The 21,085-nt window shown below is 37.7% G+C and overlaps 1 protein-coding gene across 3 annotated transcripts in view; it reads left to right on the top strand.

Moving 5' to 3' along the window:
* The window catches only part of SGCG (sarcoglycan gamma), a 126,400-nt gene that overhangs the window by 43,688 nt on the left and 61,627 nt on the right, over positions 1-21,085 (top strand). For all 3 annotated transcript variants that reach the window (XM_027591103.2, XM_027591105.2, XM_027591104.2), the window contains one exon: positions 10,541-10,735. In XM_027591103.2, the coding sequence (XP_027446904.1) occupies positions 10,541-10,735 (195 nt within the window). The remainder of the gene's footprint in view (positions 1-10,540; positions 10,736-21,085) is intronic.

Here is a 21,085-nt window from a genome sequence, read left to right as displayed (position 1 = left end):
GACTTCTAGAGAGAAGGAAGACACATAGATAGACAGTGGGTAGAGTCAACCTACTCAAGGAGTTTTACTGGAAGGAGGAGTGGAGAAATGGAGCTGGGGCTGTAAATATTTGTGAGTTTCTGCTGTCTGCCAGGGCATATGGTGGTAAAAGCAGAATCGCTATCCTCAGGAGTCACGGACTGTTTTTCTTGTCTTACGTAGTTTCTCTTTGTTAATATTCTTTCAGTAGTAAAATCCTAGAGATCTCATATTTATATGTTACTAGTCCTCTTTCCAATAGGTCTTGTCTGAAATGCTTTAACAGTAAAGACAGCAGTTTTATTTCTATCTACTTAGCCTGGATCCCCTTTGGAATTAGCTCCTCATCCGCAGTCATTGTTTAAGAAGAGTGTTAGACCGGGGAAGGAGCAAGATGGCGGAGGAGTTGGAGACCTAAATTTCATCTGGTCCCAGGAATTCAGCTAGATAGGGATCAAATCATTCTGACAACTACGAACTCAACAGGAGATCGAAGAAAAGAATAGCGACAACTCTCTGAACAGAAAAGTGACCACTTTCTGGAAGGCAGGACGTGTGGAGGAGTGAATCCAAGGCGATATTCGGGAGGATAGACAGTGGGGGAGGGGACCTCTGTTGGCCACTTCTGGCAAGTGATAGAGCAGTGGAGCACAAAATTGGAACTTTTAGAAGTCGGCTTCGCTGAGGGACGTCACTCCAGTGGCTGGGGGGGGGGGGGGTGGTGTGGAACTCTCGCTGGGACAGTGTGGTCTCAGGACCCTCGGGGTCACAGAAAGACTGAGGTACCTGAGTGCGGCAGAGCTCCCATGAATCAGAGCGTGGAAGCCAGCTGCAGAGATGGAGCCAAGGAGCAGGCTCTCAGCGCAGGGTTGCCATAAACCATGATCCGCGGCACAGTCGGGTCACTGCTCCTCCAGCAGGGACCCAACAAGCGGCAGATCCGGGGAGACTCCCTTTCCTCCCCCGGGAGGAGCAGCGTGGGAGTGCACTGCAGGGATCTGTTGGGTTTGGAGACTCCACATGGCGTTGTGTGCCAGAGATAGAAATGCTCGGTCACAGGCCAGGTGAGCACGGAGTGCGGCCAGAGACCAGGGAGACGGGAGCGACTGACTGCTTTTCTCTGGGGCCTCACTGAGGATTGGGGCCCCAAGTTCTCGGCTCCTCCAGGGCAGAGAGTGGGAGGCCGCCATTTTCATTCGCATCCTCCAATGCTGTACAGAAAGCTTGCAGGGAACAAAAGCTCCTGAGAGCAAACCCGAGCAGATTACTTAGCCCAGACCAGCAAGGGGGGGACAATTCTGCCTCCGGCAAAGATATTTGGAAACCATGGCAACAGGCCCCTGCCCCAGAAGATCAGCAAGAACATTCCGCCAAGATCAAGTTTACCGATCAATGAGAACAGCAGAACTCCAGTGCTAGGGGAATACTGCACATAGAATTCATGGCTTTTTTTCCCCATGATTCTTTACTCTTTCAAAGTTAATTTTTTTTACTTTTTTTTTAATTTTTCTTTTTCCCTTTTTCAACCAACGTCTTATCAATCCCTTTTCTAAAAAAAATCTTTTTTATTTTTCATTTTTAGCAACATATTCTATCCCTTCGTAGTAGTTAACCTTATTTTTGGTATATGTATATATAAGTTGTTCTCTCTTTAAATTTTGGGATACAGTTTCCTCTAACAGACCAAAATATACCCTAAATCTCTAGTGTATGGCTTTGTTCTAGTCTCCTGCCTGATCACATTCTCTCCCTTTTTTTTTTAAATCCTCTTCTTTCTTTTTTCAACCAATTTCTTATCTTATCAATTCCTTTTATAAAATCTTTTATAATTTTCATCTTAACAGTCATATTCCATCCCTTCATCGTATTTATCCTTATTTTTGTACTTTCTTTGAACTTTTGGGAGGAACTTTCTTCTAACAGACCAAAACATGCCCAAAATCTAGTGTGTGGCACTGATCTATGCACCAGCCCGATCATATATGAGTCTGGGTTTTTTTGTTTGTTTGTTTGTTTTTATCTTTTTCTTTTTCTTTTTTTTTTTTCTTTTTTCTTTCTTTCCCTTTCTTTTCCCCCGGTTTCAGGTCTCTTCTGATTTGTTTAGTGTATATTTTTCTAGGGCCATTGTTTCCCTGTTAGCATTTTGTTCTCTCATTCCTCTATTCTCCTCTGGACAAAATGACAAGACAGAAAAATCACCTCAAAAAAAAAGAACAAGAGGCAGTACCGACTGCCAGGGACCTAATCAATAAGGACATTAGTAAGATGTCGGAACTAGAATTCAGAATGATGATTTTAAAGATACTAGCTGGCCTTGAAAAAAGCATGGAAAATATTAGAGAAACCCTTTTTAGAGAAATAAAAGAACTAAAATCTAACCAAGTCAAAATCAAAAAGGCTATTAATGAGGTGCAATCAAAAATGGAGGCTCTAACTGCTAGGATAAATGAGGCAGAAGAGAGAATTACTGATATAGAAGACCAAATGATGGAAAATAAAGAAGCTGAGAAAAAGAGAGATAAACAACTACTGGAGCACGAGGGCAGAATTCGAGAGATAAGCGATACCATGAGACGAAACAACATTAGAATAATTGGGATCCCAGAAGAAGAAGAAAGAGAGAGGGGGGCAGAAGGTATATTGGCGCAAATTATAGCAGACAACTTCCCTAATTTGGGGAAGTAAACAGGCATCAAAATCCAGGAGGCACAGAGAACCCCCCTCAAAATCAATAAAAATAGGTTAACACTCCGACATCTAATATTAAAACTTATGAGTCTCAGAGGCGAAGAGAAAATCCTGAAAGCAGCTCGGGAGAAGAGATCTGTAACCTACAATGGTAGAAACATTAGATTGACAACAGACCTATCCACAGAGACGTGGCAGGCCAGAAAGGACTGGCATGATATATTCAGAGCACTACACGAGAAAAATATGCAGCCAAGAATACTGTATCAGTTTCGGCTGTCATTGAAAATAGAAGGAGAGATAAAGGGCTTCCAGGACAAACAAAAACTAAAGGAATTTGCAAGCATGAAACCAGCCCTACAAGGAATATTGAAATGGGTTCTCTAAGCAAAGAGAGAGCCTAAAAGTAACATAGACAGAAAGGAACACAGACAATATACAGTAACAGTCACCTTACCAATACAATGGCACTAAATTCATATCTTTCAATAGTTACCCTGAATGTATAAGGGCTAGATGCCCCAATCAAAAGACACAGGCTATCAGATTGGATAAAAAAACAAGACCCATCAATATGCTGTCTGCAAGAGACTCATTTTAGACCCAAAGACACCGCCACATTGAAAGTGAGGGTGTGGAAAACTATTTACCATGCTAATGGACACCAAAAGAAAGCTGGAGTGGCAATCCTTCTATCAGAAAAATTATATTTTAAACCAAAGACTATAATAAGAGACGAGGAAGGACACTATATCCTACTTAAAGGGTCTATCCAATATGAAGATCTAACAATTGTAAATATTTATGCCCTAACATGGGAGCAGCCAATTATATAAGGCAATTAATAACAAAAGCAAAGAAGCACATCGACAACAATACAATGACAGTGGGGGACTTTAACACCCCCCTCACTGAAATGGACAGATCATCGAAGCAAAAGATCAACAAGGATATAAAGACTTTAAATGACACACTGGGCCAAATGTACTTCACAGATATATTCAGAACATTCCATCCCAAAGCAACGGAATACACATTCTTCTCTAGTGCCCATGGAACATTCTCCAGAATAGATCACATCATAGGTCACAAATCAGGTCTCAATTGGTACCAAAAGATTGGGATCATTCCCTGCATATTTTCAGACCACAGTGCTTTGAAACTAGAACTCAATCACAAGAGGAAAGTAGGAAAGAACTCAAATACATGGAGGCTAGAGAACATCCTACTAAAGAATGAATGGGTCAACCAGGAAATTAAAGAAGAATTAAAAAAAATTCATGGAAACCAATGAAAATGAAAACACAACAATTCAAAATCTTTGGGATGCAGCAAAGGCAGTCCTAAGAGGAAAGTATATAGCAATACAAGCCTTTCTCAAGAAACAAGAAAGGTCTCAAATACACAACCTAACCCTACACCTAAAGGAGCTGGAGAAAGAACAGCAAAGAAAGCCTAAACCCAGCAGGAGAAGAGAAATCATAAAGATCAGAGCAGAAATCAATGAACTAGAAACCAAAAGAACAGTAGAACAGATCAACGAAACTAGGAGCTGGTTCTTTGAAAGAATTAACAAGATTGATAAACCTCTGGCCAGACTTATCCAAAAGAAAAGAGAAATGACCCAAATCAATAAAATCATGAATGAAAGAGGAGAGATCACAACCAACACCAAAGAAATACAAACAATTATAAGAACATATGAGCAACTCTATGCCAGCAAATTAGATAATCTGGAAGAAATGGATGCATTCCTAGAGATGTATCAGCTACCAAAACTGAACCAGGAAGAAACAGAAAACCTGAACAGACCTATAACCACTAAGGAAATTGAGGCAGTCATCAAAAATCTCCCAACAAACAAAAGCCCAGGGCCAGATGGCTTCCCAGGGGAATTCTACCAAACATTTAAGGAAGAATTAGTACATATTCTTCCGAAACTGTTCCAAAAAATAGAAATGGAAGGAAAACTTCCAAATTCGTTTTATGAGGCCACCATTACCTTGATCCCCAAACCAGACAAAGACCCCATCAAAAGGAGAATTACAGACCAATATCCTTGATGAACAGGGATGCAAAAATTCTCACCAAAATACTAGCCAATAGGATCCAACAGTACATTAAAAGGATTATTCACCACGACCAAGTGGGATTTATCCCTGGGCTGCAAGTTTGGTTCAACATCTGCAAATCAATCAATATGATATAATACATTAATAAAAGAAAGAACAAGAATCATATGATCCTCTCAATAGATGCAGAAAAAGCATTTGACAAAGTACAGCATCCTTTCTTGATCAAAACTCTTCAGAAGATAGGGTTAGAGGGTACATACCTCAATATCATAAAAGCCATCTATGAAAAACCCACAGCGAATAGTATTCTCAATGGGGAAAAACTGAGAGCTTTCCTCCTAGGTCAGGAACACGGCAGGGATGTCCACTCTCACCACTGCTATTCAACATAGTATTAGAAGTCCTAGCCACAGCAATCAGACAACAAAAAGAAGTAAAAGGCATCCAAATCAGCAAAGAAGAAGTCAAACTCTCACTCTTTGCTGATGATATGATACTTTATGTGGAAAATCCAAAAGACTCTACCCCAAAACTGCTAGAACTCATACAGGAAGTCAGTAAAGTAGCAGGATATAAAATCAATGCACAGAAATCAGTGGCATTCCTATACACCAACAACAAGACAGAAGAAAGAGGAATTAAGGAGTCGATCCCATTTACAATTGCACCCAAAACCATAAGATACCTAGGAATAAATCTAACCAAAGAGGCAAAGGACCTGTACTCAGAAAACTATAAAATCCTCATGAAAGAAAATGAGGAAGACACAAAGAAATGGAAAAACGTTCTATGCTCATGGGTTGGAAGAAGAAATATTGTGAAGATGTCAATGCTACCTAGAGCAATCTACACATTCAGTGCAATCCCTATCAAAATACCATCCACTTTTTTCAAAGAAATGGAACAAATAATCCTAAAATTTTTATGGATACAGAAGAGACCCCGAATAGCCAGAGGAATGTTGAAAAAGAAAAGCAAAGCTGGTGGCATCACAATTCTGGACTTCAAGCTCTAACTACAAAACTCTCATCATCAAGACAGTATGGTACTTGCACAAAAACAGACACATAAATCAATGGAACAGAATAGGGAGCCCAGAAATGGACCCTCAGCTCTATGGTCAACAAATCTTTGACAAAGCAGGAAAGATTGTCCAGTGGAAAAAAGAAAGTCTCTTCAACAAATGGTGTTGGGAAAATTGGACAGCCACATGCAGAAGCATCAAACTGGACCATTTCCTTACACCGCACACAAAAACAGACTCAAAATGGTTGACAAACCTAAATGTGAGACAGCAGTCCATCAAAATCCTGAAGGAGAACACAGGCAGCAACCTCTTCGACCTCAGCCACAGCAACTTCTTCCTAGAAACATCGCCCAAGGCCAGGGAAGCAAGGGCAAAAATGAACTATTGGGACTTCATCAAGATAAGAAGCTTTTGCACAGCAAAAGAAACAGTCAACCAAACCAAAAGACAACCGACAGAATGGGAGAAGATATTTGCAAATGACATATCAGATAAAGGGCTAGTATCCAAAATCTATAAAGAACTTCTTAAACTCAACACCCAAAGAACAAACGATACAATCAAGAAATGGGCAGAAGACATGAATAGACATTTTTCCAAAGAAGACATCATGAAAAAGTGCTCAACATCACTCGGCATCAGGGAAATCCAAATCAAAACCTCAGTGAGATACCACTTTACACCAGTCAGAATGGCTAAATTTAACAAGTCAGGAAACAACAGATGTTGGCGGGGTTGCAGAGAAGGGGGAACCCTCCTACACTGTTGGTGGGAATCCAAGCTGGTGCAGCCACTCTGGAAAACAGTATGGAGATTCCTCAAAAAGTTGGAAATAGAGCTACCCTATGACCCAGCAATTGCACTACTGGGTATTTACCCCAAACATACAAATGTAGGGATCCGAAGGGGTACATACACCCTGATGTTTATAGCAGCAATGTCCACAATAGCCAAACTATGGAAAAAGCCAAGATGTCCATCGACAGATGAATGGATAAAAAAGATGTGGTATATATATATATACAATGGAATATCATGTAGCCATTAAAAGGAATGAAATCTTGCCATTTGCAATTACATGGCTCGAACTGGAGGGTATGTTCGCTTATGCTAAGCAAACTAAGTCAATCAGAGAAAGACATGTATCATATGACCTCACCGATATGAGGAATTCTTGATGTCAGGAAACAAACTGAGGGTTGCTGGAGTGGTGGGGGGTGGGAGGGATGGGGTGGCTGGGTGATAGACATTGGGGAGGGTATGTGCTATGGTGAGCGCTGTGAATTGTGTAAGATGGTTGAATCACAGACCTGTACCTCTGAAACAAATAATACATTATATGTTAAAAAGAAGAAGAAGAAGAAGATGATGGCAGGAAGGGAAAAATGAAGAGGGGAAATCGGAGGGGGAGACGAACCATGAAAGACTATGGACCCTGAGAAACAAACTGTGGGTTCCAGAGGGAAGGGAGGTGGGGGGATGGGTTAGCCCAGTGATGGGTATTAAGGAGGGCATGTACAGCATGGAGCACTGGGTGTTATATGCAAACAATGAATCATGGAACACTACATCAAAAACTAATGATGTAATGTATGGTGATTAACATAACATAATAAAAAAAAAAGTGTTAGACCACAATTACTAAATCTTTTCTTAATGGATTCAGTATGTTCATAAGTCATAGAATGTTTTATTTAGTCTGTAACTCAGAGGACTCGCTCCATCTATCTAGCCCCACTTGTTATCATTGTCCCTGGCAGGTAGATAGCTCAAGTAGTGTTTTTCAAATTCAATAGTTTGTTTTTTTTTCAGTTTTTTCATTCACTCATTCACTTAAGGCCTCTATTATGTGCCTATTATTTGTCAGTTACCCTATTTTAGGGACATAGCAACGAACAAGACTCACATAGAGTTTACATTCGAAGGAGGAGGAGTCAATAAACAGGTGAATAATCAAAACAGATTCCCAGGACCGATGGGTATTAAGGAGGGCAGGTACTTCATGGAGCACTGGGTGTTATACGAAAACAATGAATCATGGATCATTACATCAAAAACTAATGATGTATTGTATGGTGACTAATGTAACATAATAACATAAAATAAAATTTTTTAAAAAATAGGGGGAGTTAAGGACTACCCTCATAATGGAATTGCTACTGGCTCTCCTGTAAGCCACAACAAAATTGTCTTAAATGGAAATTAAGGTTTTTCCCATTTTATGTAAGTGTGAGCAAAAGCTTTCTATGCAAGGTAGAGTAATGACCTCCAAATATGTTCATGTCCTAATCCCTGGAAACTTATATGATAAAAGGGATTTTGCAGTTGTGATTATGTTAAGGCCTTTGCGATGGAGGCATTGTCCTGGATTCCCCAGTGGGCCCAGTGTAATCACAAGGTGTTTATGAAGGGCAAGCGGCAGGGTTAGAGTCAGAGAAGGAGCTGAGGCAACATAAACAGAGGTTGTAGCCAAGGAGTGTGGGCAGCCTCCAGAAGCTGGAAAAAAGAAGGAACAGATTTTCCCTAGACCCTCCAGAAGGAATACAAACCTGCCCACACTTTGATTTTTAGCCCCCAAAGACCCATTTTTGGACTTCTGACCTCCAAAACTGTAAGATAAAATTGTGTTGGTTTAAGCCACCAGATTTGTGATAATATGTTACACCAGCAATAGGAAACTCTATGTAGGAATAGAAATATGTAGCAGTTGGAAACCCTGTATACACACATTCTTGGAAGGCTATTCTTACCGATCTGTAACGATGCTGTAAAGTAGTACACTTGCTATAAATTCAGACCCCCTGCCCACCCTTCCCAATCCAACTGCAGTCTCTCAGCCTGTGCCTCACAGAAATTCTGGAGTTGCCACCATTATTACAGATAATAATAAGCACTTTGAAATAAGTGTAATAGCCGGAGGCAATGGAAAGTGACCTGAGTGCCCAGAGAATACTTCTCTGAAGAAATGACATATGAGCTGCCACTGAAAGATACAAAGGAGCCAGCAGAGTGTTTCAGGTGGAGAGAATGCCCAGGACAGAAGTCCTGAGGTGAGTTAACCTGGTCGATTAAAGAGTAGATGGAGCATTGTGAGCAAAAGACAAAATGGTAGTAGTAGATGATGTTGAAGAAGTAAGCAAAGGCCATTCGTGGAGGCTCTGGCAGGTGACAGAGGAGTTCAGATATTCTCAGTGTGGGGAAGAGCCATTAGAAGGTTTGAAAGAACAGAATGATAGGAGCTAGCTTTCATTTAGCGTATTTGGCTGCCGGGTAGAGCATGGTTTCTGGAAGGAAAGAAGGGAAACCTGTTTCCCAGGAGTGCAGGTAAGAGAGGTTGTGGTGGCTTGAACTAGTGTGGGGGCAAGAGGAGTGGGCACATTCGGGATACATATTAAGGCAGAGCCGATAAGATATGAGAAATTTGAAGGGAAAAGAGAAAAAGCAAGGATGACTCCTTGGACTTTGGAGGAACTGCATGCATGAGGTAGACTCTAATGTCAGGAAGACTGAGGAGCTCAAAGAAATGAGCAAATATGTTATGCCAGTTATGACATCAGTAAGCATTTAGGTTTTGAATAATATAGATTGTCCTGAGTATTTGAAAATCCTATGTGATGAATAGCACAGTTTTGTATAATCAAATAGAACATAGGAAAATCCAGTTGTTGAGTGGGAGAGAGATTTAAAGAATTATTTCAGACTATGACCTCTTTTAATAAGGGCATCTCCAAACCATTCCTAAAAATAAACATAAGACCTTTGCATAAAAAAAAATCCCAGAGGAGAATACTTTATGTTCTGATTCATCATTTTACTGCATTTACAATCAGGAAAGTCTTAATAATCTCTAATCTTCACTTTTAAATTAAAACCACTTTCTTCTTTCCACTGTTGTGAAGTGAAATAAAAAATAATTCTTTAAAATCTCCTCATAGAGTTGAAATTATTATGAAAACTCTTAGTCTAGTTTACATAAAACAATGAACACTTGTAAACATTTGTATGCATGTATACATTCTGATTGTTCTCGGAAGTAGGTCAATACTGGGGAAATTTATTATAGGCAAAAATTAGTGTGGTAGGTATCTTGAAGAGAACATTTAATTCTGAGTAATTTAGCAACTGAAGAAAGATGTGATTTAATTATTTGACATAAAAACTAAATAATTGGATTCCATTTTTAGAAAAACACATAGGTATCAGCTTGATTTTCCTCCCACTGAATCTTATAAAAACTTGGTAAGTCGATTATTTTAGGGTGATGCTTCAATTCCAAGATTAGCCCTGCAGAATTTTGAAAGTTGTCTATATATATTAAATGTATTGGTTAAAATCTGAAAAAATGGTCATTGGATTTCAGATGAATTGGCAGTATCTAAACTATTTTGAATGATAGATTAAATATCACTCTGTGCTTAAAATAGTGACAGGTTTCAAAGTAATATTCAGTTCTTTTTAAAACTCATCTTAATTCTGGAAATTTATTATTGGGGTAAAAAGTATTATCTTGTCGGACTTGTAGTAAATCAGTATTGACAAACAAATTCTCTATGTTCCTCCCTCTCTCCCCCTCCCCCTCTCCCCCTCCTTCCTCTCCTCCCTCTCTCTATCTCTCCACACTCCATCTCTCCCTTTCTCTCTCTACTTCCCTGTCTCTGTGTCTCTCTGACCCTCCCTCTCTCCCTTATCGCCTCCCTCTCCCTTTCCCACCCTCCTCCCTACCCCGTGGCAGATGGTTCGTGAACAGTACACTACAACCACAGAAGGCACCCACATACAGAGGCCAGAGAACCAGTGTGTCTACAAAATTGGCATTTATGGCTGGAGAAAGCGTTGCCTCTACTTATTCGTTCTTCTTTTACTCATCATCCTCCTTGTGAATTTTGCTCTTACAATTTGGATTCTTAAAGTGATGTGGTTTTCCCCAGTAAGTAGCTTCCTTTCCTGGTAAGCATGTTCTTGATCTCTTTGTTGTATCACTTCATCCATATTGTATTGGTGGAAGCCTCTTTCAATGGAGTTAATGTTTGTTTTCTGTCCAGATCAGAATTCTTAGTAGCAAAGTATTTATACATTTACTCTTTCTTAATTTCACTATGAACTATTAGGGTGTTGGGTTTTTTGATTTTCTATTGCAATTTTTTATGTTATTCACTACCTCTACATGTGAGAAAATTGTATCACTCGAGTTTGTGGTTGACTGAGTCAAAAGTGTGTAATTATTTAATCCATTAATATGTAAAATTCTATAAATCACATTTTCTAATCTCATTAATCCATAAATAGTAACCATCCAGGTGCTACTTTCTCATTCTTTTAAAAATTTCATTTTAATATACAATAAATTCATGTCCACACTCAACATTTAACAAAAGATTTGAGCAGATAAAACACTAGTAGTCCTAAGGAATTCGTAGTCTGTTTTAAACATCCTCATGTTTTCAAGATAGCTGGGTAATTTTATATGCTTTGATAATATTTTGTATACTTTTTGAAAAAATATTCATTTAATATAAAAATGTCTTAATTTTGCTAGATAGTCATAGTGAGAAAAATACTGCAGTGAACATCACAGGTAGGTCAGTCTGTTCTTTACATGCATCCTGAAGGTGTGATATAGGCACGGGCTATATCCAGGACAATAGTTGTAGCAATCAGTCTGACATGGCTTCCTCTGATGAGTCTCCTTCACTTTCTATGCAAGTATTTCTTTCCTGCCGTTGTTCTGTAGCCACTAGGCACATTATTTATTTTGTTGACATAAATAAGTATTTACATTTTTCCATATTCAAAGAGGTAAAATACCAATCCAATCGAAATATAGCTTAAAATGTATTAATATATTTAACATATATTTAATATAAACACATATTATAAATTGTTATTATAAATTATATTTAAATACTATAAATACATAATATATTTAAATTAGCCAAATATAAGTTGTGATTTCTTCTTTAAGATTTACAAAAACCATATTTTTACAGCATCACCATAGTATTTAGTTCCCTTGGACACCTTCACTTAACTAGCACAGCATATGGTATGCATGTGCTGAACATCACCTTCATTTTATCTCTAAATTTATTTTAATATTTTTTGGAGAATGAACTGAGATTGAAGTCCTCAAATTATAAACTATGGGATCTCTCAGGGATGCCTCCTGACTAAAGGGCCTGCCTCCACCCGCAGTGTGCCCCTCAGGTATGCAGAATGTAGAGAGAAATTAAGTAGGAAAGAGACCCTTAGAATGGCCTGGGAGAAAGAAGCCATCCCAGGGCCCCGCAGGTGCGGAGGATGGCCAAATTTAAAAGTCCCTTGGCACCAGGCACCATGAGTTCTATCAGTCACCTGGCCATCTTGGCACATGTTTGGCACTTGGTAAATACATCTTGAATGAATGCAGATGGGCATTATGTTAGAAGTGTATATGAATTAACTTTATAAACTATGTGAATGTGAAGTGATAGTATATTTTGTGCTCTTGTCTTGTATAGCACTGAAAACAAGTGTGGGATATTATAAATTTCAATTGCATTAAACTAAATTGTGCCAGCAGCTGAGTCCACTTCAACTTAGGATAGCTATTTACAGAGACCAGCAAATGTTTTCCTGCTATTGCTGCCCCTGTCCAGAGCCTGCGCTTTCTAGTGAGATAGAGTCAGCATGCATGGTGTCTCCTTCCACATTAGGGACCTGTTGCTAATTCAGGGTGCTTTAGTGCCCCTTTCAACAAAATTAGATGAACACATACTTATATTCATGGATCAAAAGGGAAGATCCACAAAAAGATTATTCTGCAGAAAGTGCCGACACTTGATCAAACGATGATGGGTGGACTTTGGGTCATTCTTCTCAAAGTGAGATGTTATAAATGATGTAATTCTCATATGTATGTGAGCTTGATCCCTTGATTTGGCAATGTCCCATGCATTATAAGGCTGGATGTTGTTAATTAATTTATGCTCTAATTTTTTCTGAGTTTGAAAGATCTCTCTGTATGTAAGAATTTAGTTTTGTTTTTATTTTATTCATATATAAACCGGTATCCTTTCTTGAATGCATACATGCCAAAGAAGCAACAAGACTATAAAGGAAGATTTCAAGAGCTTTGGTACTGAAATGATAAAGTCAGATAGGGCTCTCAACATTTGCAGGGAGCTATAGAATTTTGAACATGTAACTGCTAGTACACAATTCCCTACCTAAATTATAATAACCTACCTATCACCTATACAGTCATTAGTCAGGGTGGACTGAAAACTATAATTTGCCAAATTAGCAGAGTTTAGAAGACTTTCTCTGCTTAGATCCCCAACATAGAGTAATGTCAGGTTCATTAACTTCTACATACTATCACTTCAGTGCACTTATCCCCTCATCATACTTAATATTTTACTATAGGAAACAGTAAAGCCAACCACCAGTAACATATCTTAAAATGCCAAGATCAAATTACAGGGGAAAACAAGTAAAAAATCACAAAAGGAAAACACAAGGATGCCAAAGAAGTTGGAGACTTCAAACAGAGGTTAAATGTCGACAAGAGAACTAATCTGAACGCAATGAAACCAAGCCTTAAACAACTTTGATGTGCCTGGCGTGGATGGGTTCCAGAGACCCCAGATCCTGAGTAGCTCACCAGGGTAGCTCCACTCTTAGAACTGCAGCTCCATGTAACAGAATTTTACATAATTTCTATGTATGACATCAATTGAATATAAAGTCATATTGAGGAAATTGTAACAACTGATGCCAAACATAAAGGTTCTAGAATATTCTGTGTTGGTCATCATAATAGCTAAATCCGTTAGTCAGGAAAGTGGACATTAAAAGAAATCAGTGCAGTAAAGTGGTTAATTCTCTTTTTCCCTTTCCTTCTATAAAACTAATATACAATATTAGTTTTAGTTCTAGTGTTCATGGTTATAAAATGATATCCATGAGTCTTATCAGTAAATATGTTTAAACAAGGCATCTTTAATTTTTAATGACCCAGATTCTTTTTCAAAACCTTTATGGTTATTTATTTACTTGAATATAAAATATTTTAGTGCATTTAATGAATGTAATTTTAACAAGATAAGATTAATGATTCCAAGCTAAAAAAAAAAAAAAAACATTAATGCTGAAAGTTAAATTTCTTTAGATACTTTTATTTGGGGGAAAAAAGGGTATAAGTAATCAAAGCAGAATTGTACTATTGAATATCAGAATTAAACTTATAGTCCTCCTATAGTGGTTCTCAAGCCTCTCAGGAGCTCCCTGGGTGAAATCTGAAATTGGCCCTCAAACACAGAGACAGGGGGAGACCAAGGGAAGAGGCAGGCTACCCCAGTTAACCTCATTACCCATATCTCATTACTCGTCTTACTAGCAAATATGTTGAATAGCATTACATTTCTAAAATGAAATTAATTCAAAAGGAAAAAATGACATGTAAACTACTGAAATTGAAATCATTTCTGTCTGTGTCAATCCCTGCTCATTTATTGAAGAGATCAAATTTAGCCAAAACAAATCACTTGTACTAGAATACTTTCTGCTAGAATGTTTCACAATTCCACAGATGTGAGTTTTATTAAATTGGGCAGGGGTTTTATTTAAAAAATATTTTACTGCAGGGGCACCTGGGTGGCTCAGTCGTTAAGCATCTGCCTTCAGCTCAGGTCATGATCCCAGGGTCCTGGGATGGAGCCCCGCATCAGGCTCCCTGCTCAGCGGGAAGCCTGCTTCTCCCTCTCCCACTCCCCCTGCTTGTGTTCCCTCTCTCGCTGTGTCTCTCTCTGTCAAATAAATAAAATCTTTAAAAAAAATAATAAAAAATATTTTACTGCAGTAGAAAATGAAAGAAGAATTTCTATCATATGTTTAGCAACCGTTACAATAGTGCATTTTAAGATGAGTCTGTTCTTAGATCCGAGCAACATACTTTGTCTCCGGGAATCGCTGAGAGACAGGCACAGGCAGGTGCCCCCAAAAGCTACCAAGGTCTTGGGGGATCTTGAACTCAGTCTCTCCTTTGTTTGCTCGGCTCCCTCTGGGCTCCCTCTGGTTGTTTCCTCAGAAAAAGGCAGTGTGTTGTCAACTGCCGGGAGCCTCTAACAAAATCGGTCCCGAGCCCAAAGGAATGAATTCTGCCCACAGGACATGAGCACATAAGCGTGAAGGCGGTGAAATTTTATCTGACCCATAGATGGCGGAAGAGATTTTCGCTTCTTCGCTGTACCTGTCTACCATGCTTGACACCTACACTTAGCAATGTTTCGCCATTTGTCTTCTGCCTGCCTTTGCAGAGACCCATGCTGGTGGCCCGAGAGCAGGCTGGCAGCCTCGTGTGCTCCATCCCTGCCCTTGCCTAAGCCTGGCCCACATGGTCATCACATTGTCAGTGATCTGATGTTGATTACTGATGCTGCCTCCCTCTCTTTGCCATCCATTTTTCACACCAATGGAAATTAGGATTAAAAGGAAAACATGACACGGTAGCATTTTAAAGCAGCACCTTGACATTTTCTCAAATTATTTCTATCTTTCTGAAAAGAATTATGTTACATCAGTGCTTGCCAGTCTAAAAACCAAATTGAAATGTTTGATTTATGTCTTAGCCATAATAGAGTGGGATTGATCCAGAGGTCACAGACGGTAAGAACATGCACTAACTTAATGGCATTTTCCTCCTAAGAAGTCAAGATATTATTAAGCCTGAGTTGAGAGGAGGAAGATAAACCTCAAGCTGTTCCAAGTACACAGGAATTTCATTATCCCTGGTATCAGGAACACAAATCCTATTATCACTGGTGTCTAGAGATACAGATCGCACCATAGTTTTAATTTCTATCTCAAAGATAGTCCTTCAACTTTCCTTTCTATTAAAATTTTTCTGTAAGTGATTTAAACATATTTTAACAATTGGGAAATAAAGAAAACAAAAGCACAGGGTCTCGCAAGCTCTTGTCTTGCGTAGTGATTTTCATCAGCTTAACCCAGATACGAGATTCACACTCCTGTTGTGGGGGTATTATAACAAAGTAAATGTGCTCACATATAAATGTATTTACTTGTTTCCCTTTTCCACCAATAGTATAAAACTGATAATGTCTTTGGGTAACATAATTTTTTTCTCACGAATGCTAATGCAGATAATTTCTTGTAATTTATAAACCAACCTAATTTATTTGTTAAAGTGTTACTTGTTTAAAAAAACCCGACTTTTAGAGGGACTGTAAGACAGTGGAAAAGAACATTAGCCTAGGAGTCAGACTGGGTAAGAATCTTGATTTTAGTTAAGATTAAGTTCAAGGTACGATTTTCTAATTGTGTACACACACACACAATGTACTGTTTGCGATTATTTATGTTACTTAGACGCTCAGTTTAAACTTGGCACAAAATTATGAACTCCTTTGGCCAAAGTGTTCTTTATTCTGTGTTGAGCATAACATGAGAGTACTTGTCATCCTGTGAAACTTCTCACTGTAAAAATACGAGGGAAAGTCAAACTGAGACAAAAATCATCACTCCCTCGGTCGAATATGGGTCTCTGCATGGATGTTGTAGTTGCTGTTAGCATAATGAGCAGGGAATTAAAACCATAACTAAATCAGTAACTAAAGCTGTTTGGTCACGAGTCACCATTGCTATATAGCCATAGGCTTGAACTGTATGCAACCGTCAAACGTGGAAGTTAGACCAATTTCAGATATTCTATCTGCACAATGTATGAAATAACAGAATTTCAAAGATAACCGTACTCAAAAAAAAAAAAAAAAATGAGACACACAGAGGGGATTATTTATCTTGTCTTAAGAATTAATATTAGAGGGGCGCCCGGGTGGCTCAGTCGGTTGAGCATCTGCCTTCGGCTCAGGTCATGATCCCAGGGTGCTGGGATTGAGCCCCGCGTCAGGCTCCCTGCTCGGCGGAGAGCCTGCTTCTCCCTCTCCCTCTGCCTGCCACTCTGCCTACTTGTGCTCTCTCTATCTCTCTGTCAAATAAATAAATAAAATCTTCAAAACAACAACAACAAAAAAAACCACATAAGTTTATAAGAAAAAAAAGAATTAATATTAGACTCTTCAATGTCTTTCTCCATGGTAATCTTTCTATGACAAAGCTCATCATTGCCATTCCATTAAATAATCTAAAACTCTTTAAAAATGAACTTAAGTCCTACCTTTCTATCTTGGCCCAGATCAAATCCCACACCCTCTGAGAGACATTCTCCAATTTCTCTAATAATACACTTTAATCAGGCCTCATTCTGACCTCTCAAAGCTGTCTGTACTATTAGTGTATCTTTTTATGTCAGAGAAACTTCTTGAGGGGCCAGTAGAGCTTTGTAATTTTCTTTTTAATCTCCAGCCATATCACAGTGCCTTGCACATAATTTAGGTACCCGGTTAAATACTTTGTGGTCCTAAAAAGTGAGAAGAAATGAAAGAGAACTTTCACATATGTGTATGAAATTAGCTATGATCAAGAAGGAACACAAATTCAGTACTAGGTTGATTACACAAAATCACTGTAGGATTTACAGATGGGTAGTTGGATCCAAGATTACTCATCAAAAATTTGTTAATCTGTTATTTTGTTCATAGGCTCTGATACTGAATGGACCATGACATTCCCTCACAAATTCTCAATTTCTTTGCAAATGCACTTGAATAAATTGCATATCCTTAAAGTTGTTTCCTCCAATTTTCTGAGATGTAGATGTGGTTCATAGAACATTGACCTTTTTTTGTATGCAAATGTCCAAGTGAGTGGCAGCAAAAGCATCTGATCTCTTCTATAGTTCTCAGCTGTTAGTTGTCTAAAACAATATAGACTGGGGCGCCTGGGTGGCTCAGTCGGTTAAGCATCTGCCTTCGGCTCAGGTCATGATCTCAGGATCAGGATCCCTGCTCAGCTGGGAGCCTGCTTTTCTCTCTCCCTCTGCCTGCCGCTCTGCTTGTGCACTCTCCCTCTCTCTCTCTGTCAAATAAATAAAATCTTAATAAATAAATAAATAAATAAAATAGAAATAAATAAAAAACAATATGGACCAATCGATTTAATGTAGGCTCCTCATGCTGGTCAACCTGATGCCCTTACTTTTAATCCCCAAATATATACTGCTTGAATCACCTGGTCTGAGTTTCACCACACTATTGGTGATATATATACAGAAGCACATTCAAATACTCTGGAAATACTCTGGAAATTCTGCTTTTAATGTCTGGGTAGTAGAAAATGGTGATGATTGTAACAGCGATAACAACTTTGTGTAGTGCTTTAGAATGTGTAAAGTACTTTCAAATGTATAAAGCATTACAAACGTATAAAGCATATATAACGTCTCTTTATAATGCCACCTTTTCCAAGTAGCAAATTAAGGGACCACCATTCAGATTATTTATGATACGAGGAGAGGTTTTAACTTGATTCCTCTCCCCAAACACCCAGTTTTATGAACACCATTTACAGAATAATCTGTTTTTTGGTTTTGAAAACTTTTATTGTTTATGGGTTTTGTATGCATTTTTGAAAGACAAAAGACTTGAGAAACAAGAAATTACCCTTAATATAACGATTCAGATGTAACTCGATATCACTTTTGCTGCATATCCTTCTAATTGCATAATCCTGTGTTTCCCATTAGTTACTATGCTTCCTTTATCATATAACAAGCTCTTATGAGTTGAATCTACTTCAGAGCTATGTGCTTCATCTACCTGTTTGTTACTTCTTTTGACAGTGTTTTAGAACCCAATTTTAATTATGCTAAATTTATTATTGTTTTCATATATATAAGAGGGCAAATCATTCCTCCTTCCTTTTAACCTTCCAGGTGTTCTGGGCACTATGGCCTGATTATTCTTTTTGTCTTTGCAGTATATTATGAATGATTTCAAATACGTAGCTTGAAAATACAAAATTCTTCATCAAGTTGTGTGTCATCTTTTTAAAGTACCATGCTAATCTTTTCTCATTTTTTGTTGTATTATCTGTGCTGCTAAAGGACATAGCATCTCATAATTCCTGAGTCTTTTATGCTCCTTCAGTCTCTTCCTGTCTCTCTCAAACTGCTGTTCTCTTGCGGTGCCTTCTCTCCTATTTCCTTCCCTGGGTTCTTTTATTAGCTCTACTTTACAAGGTAGAGAAGAAGCCGGTCTGTATATTTTTTTCCTAGTACCTTGTCTCCTGCTACCACATGATAGGCACTACTCTATAAATATAGGTGTACCTTAACTGAATTGTCAGAAATTTAAAATTTTTCTGAGATCACAGAGTGAGAAAATAAGAATTAGAATTTGCATCCATTTCATTTGATTTGAAATCAGCCCTTTTTTCACTCGACCACACCACATGGGATATCATATATGATGGTTGTAAAAAGAAATAGTTGACAAGCATTCTTCCCTAACATGATAAAGAATATTTACCACTAACCAGCAGCCAAAAACGCGCTTACTACTGAAACCCTAGAGGCATTTCCTTCGAAGACAAAAACAAGAAAAGTATGTCTGATATCACTACTGTATTCTACCTTTTTTTTCCTGAAAGTTTGACAAATGCAGTAAGACCACTAGTTAAATAAGGGATAGAAGTAGCTAAATAGCAGATGATTTGAGGGAAAAGAATTACTTGCAAATAGTTATTGTGTTATAAAGTCCAGAAGAATTAAATGAAAAACTACCAAAACAAATACGAAAGTTTACAATATGTTAGTTAATAAAATGAGGTACAAAATGTCATGTTTAGCACACCCCCATACTCTAGTCCAAACTAGTTAGAAAATGTATTAGAAGAAGAATCACACTTCATATTGCAATAATATGCAAATTCCCAAGGACTCTCAACTTGCTGAAATATACTTTCCTGGCAGTCCTGAAAGGAATCCTGAGTAAAAGGGTATATACAGCTGGATGGAAAGACTTCATGTTAGCTTCATTAATAACAAAGAATAACAAGAGAAAGCTTGTTCTAGTAAATATCAAAACATTCTATAAAACTAGAATAATCTAAACCGTGTGGCTCATAAACACCAATAAACCCATGGAACATAAAGAGATGTTAGAAACAGAATATAAATTGGTAAATTCTGTACAATTATAATTTGTTATAATTTGTTCACTTTTCTAAAAATTATGTTGAATTAAAATGTTTTTAAAATACATAAGTTACATAATTTGCAATGTTTTAATTTACTTTAAATTTACTTTAAAACATTGCAAATTATGTAACTTATTTGTTATATTAATAATATAAATATATTATCAAACTGATAAATTAAAAATTTTGAACTCAGTCAATGGAAAAGGGTAGTAAACTCAAATATGTTCTATCAATTTCAGTCATTCTTGGGCAGTAACCAATATTTTGTCATACACTGAGATGACTTTGCTACTTAAATGAAGATTGAACATGTCATACTTATTTGTGTTTATTTCCTCTCATGAAAGATATCGTGCTGATTCTGTTGTACAAATATGGCAATACATTTGAAAAATGTAAGTTAAAGGGAAAGTGGGGGCATTACTTCGTAAGCCTATGGAAAACTCAGGAAACTTATTCTGCTTTTAGGTATTGCAATGATACAGGGGGAAAATTATGAGCCAAAAAAATGTGCACATTGTAGAATTGCCAGAGCATCTGTATATTGTATATTTACATTTATTAAAGATTTTTCTTAGGTGGTACTTGGGATCATTCCTAGGATTGCTTTTAATGTCTAAATGGAATTATCCATTTCCATCAGAAAACAAGTTTTCTATCAAAGAAGTTATTTTCAGAGGATTTTTGCTTATTTATAACTGTAATTATATTAAAGGGATTTTTCTTCTAGGAGAATATATTTTTAACTTGTTTTGGAAATCAATAGAAGATATAATTCAGTTGAAATTAAATTTATTCTATAGCAAGATGCTGGGAAATATGAATTTCATTAAATGAAGTATACCCAGAACTGGTTTCTATACATATTTCTAAAGGCTCACATAGTCTTACTCTGGACAAGTCAGAGGATCAACTCGACCAACTTTATCCTTTCTTCTGCTGAACCCAAACAAAAATTTATTATCTAATCTTTTGTGTGATTTAGAAGGAACAAAGATCAAAAGCTCATAAGATATAAAAAATTGAGAAGTGAGTCTCTTTGCGGGTATTTGAAAATAGATAAGACAATCACTGATTATTCTGGGACTATTCCCAGAATCCATCTTTACATAAATATACTTATATTATTTTTTTAATATTTATTTATTCATTTTAGCGGGGGAGAGAGAGTGCACAT

This window comes from Zalophus californianus, chromosome 3, assembly GCF_009762305.2.
Source record: "Zalophus californianus isolate mZalCal1 chromosome 3, mZalCal1.pri.v2, whole genome shotgun sequence".
NCBI lineage: Eukaryota > Metazoa > Chordata > Mammalia > Carnivora > Otariidae > Zalophus > Zalophus californianus.
Note: the sequence above shows the minus strand (reverse complement) of the source record. Positions and strands in the feature narration are given on the sequence as shown.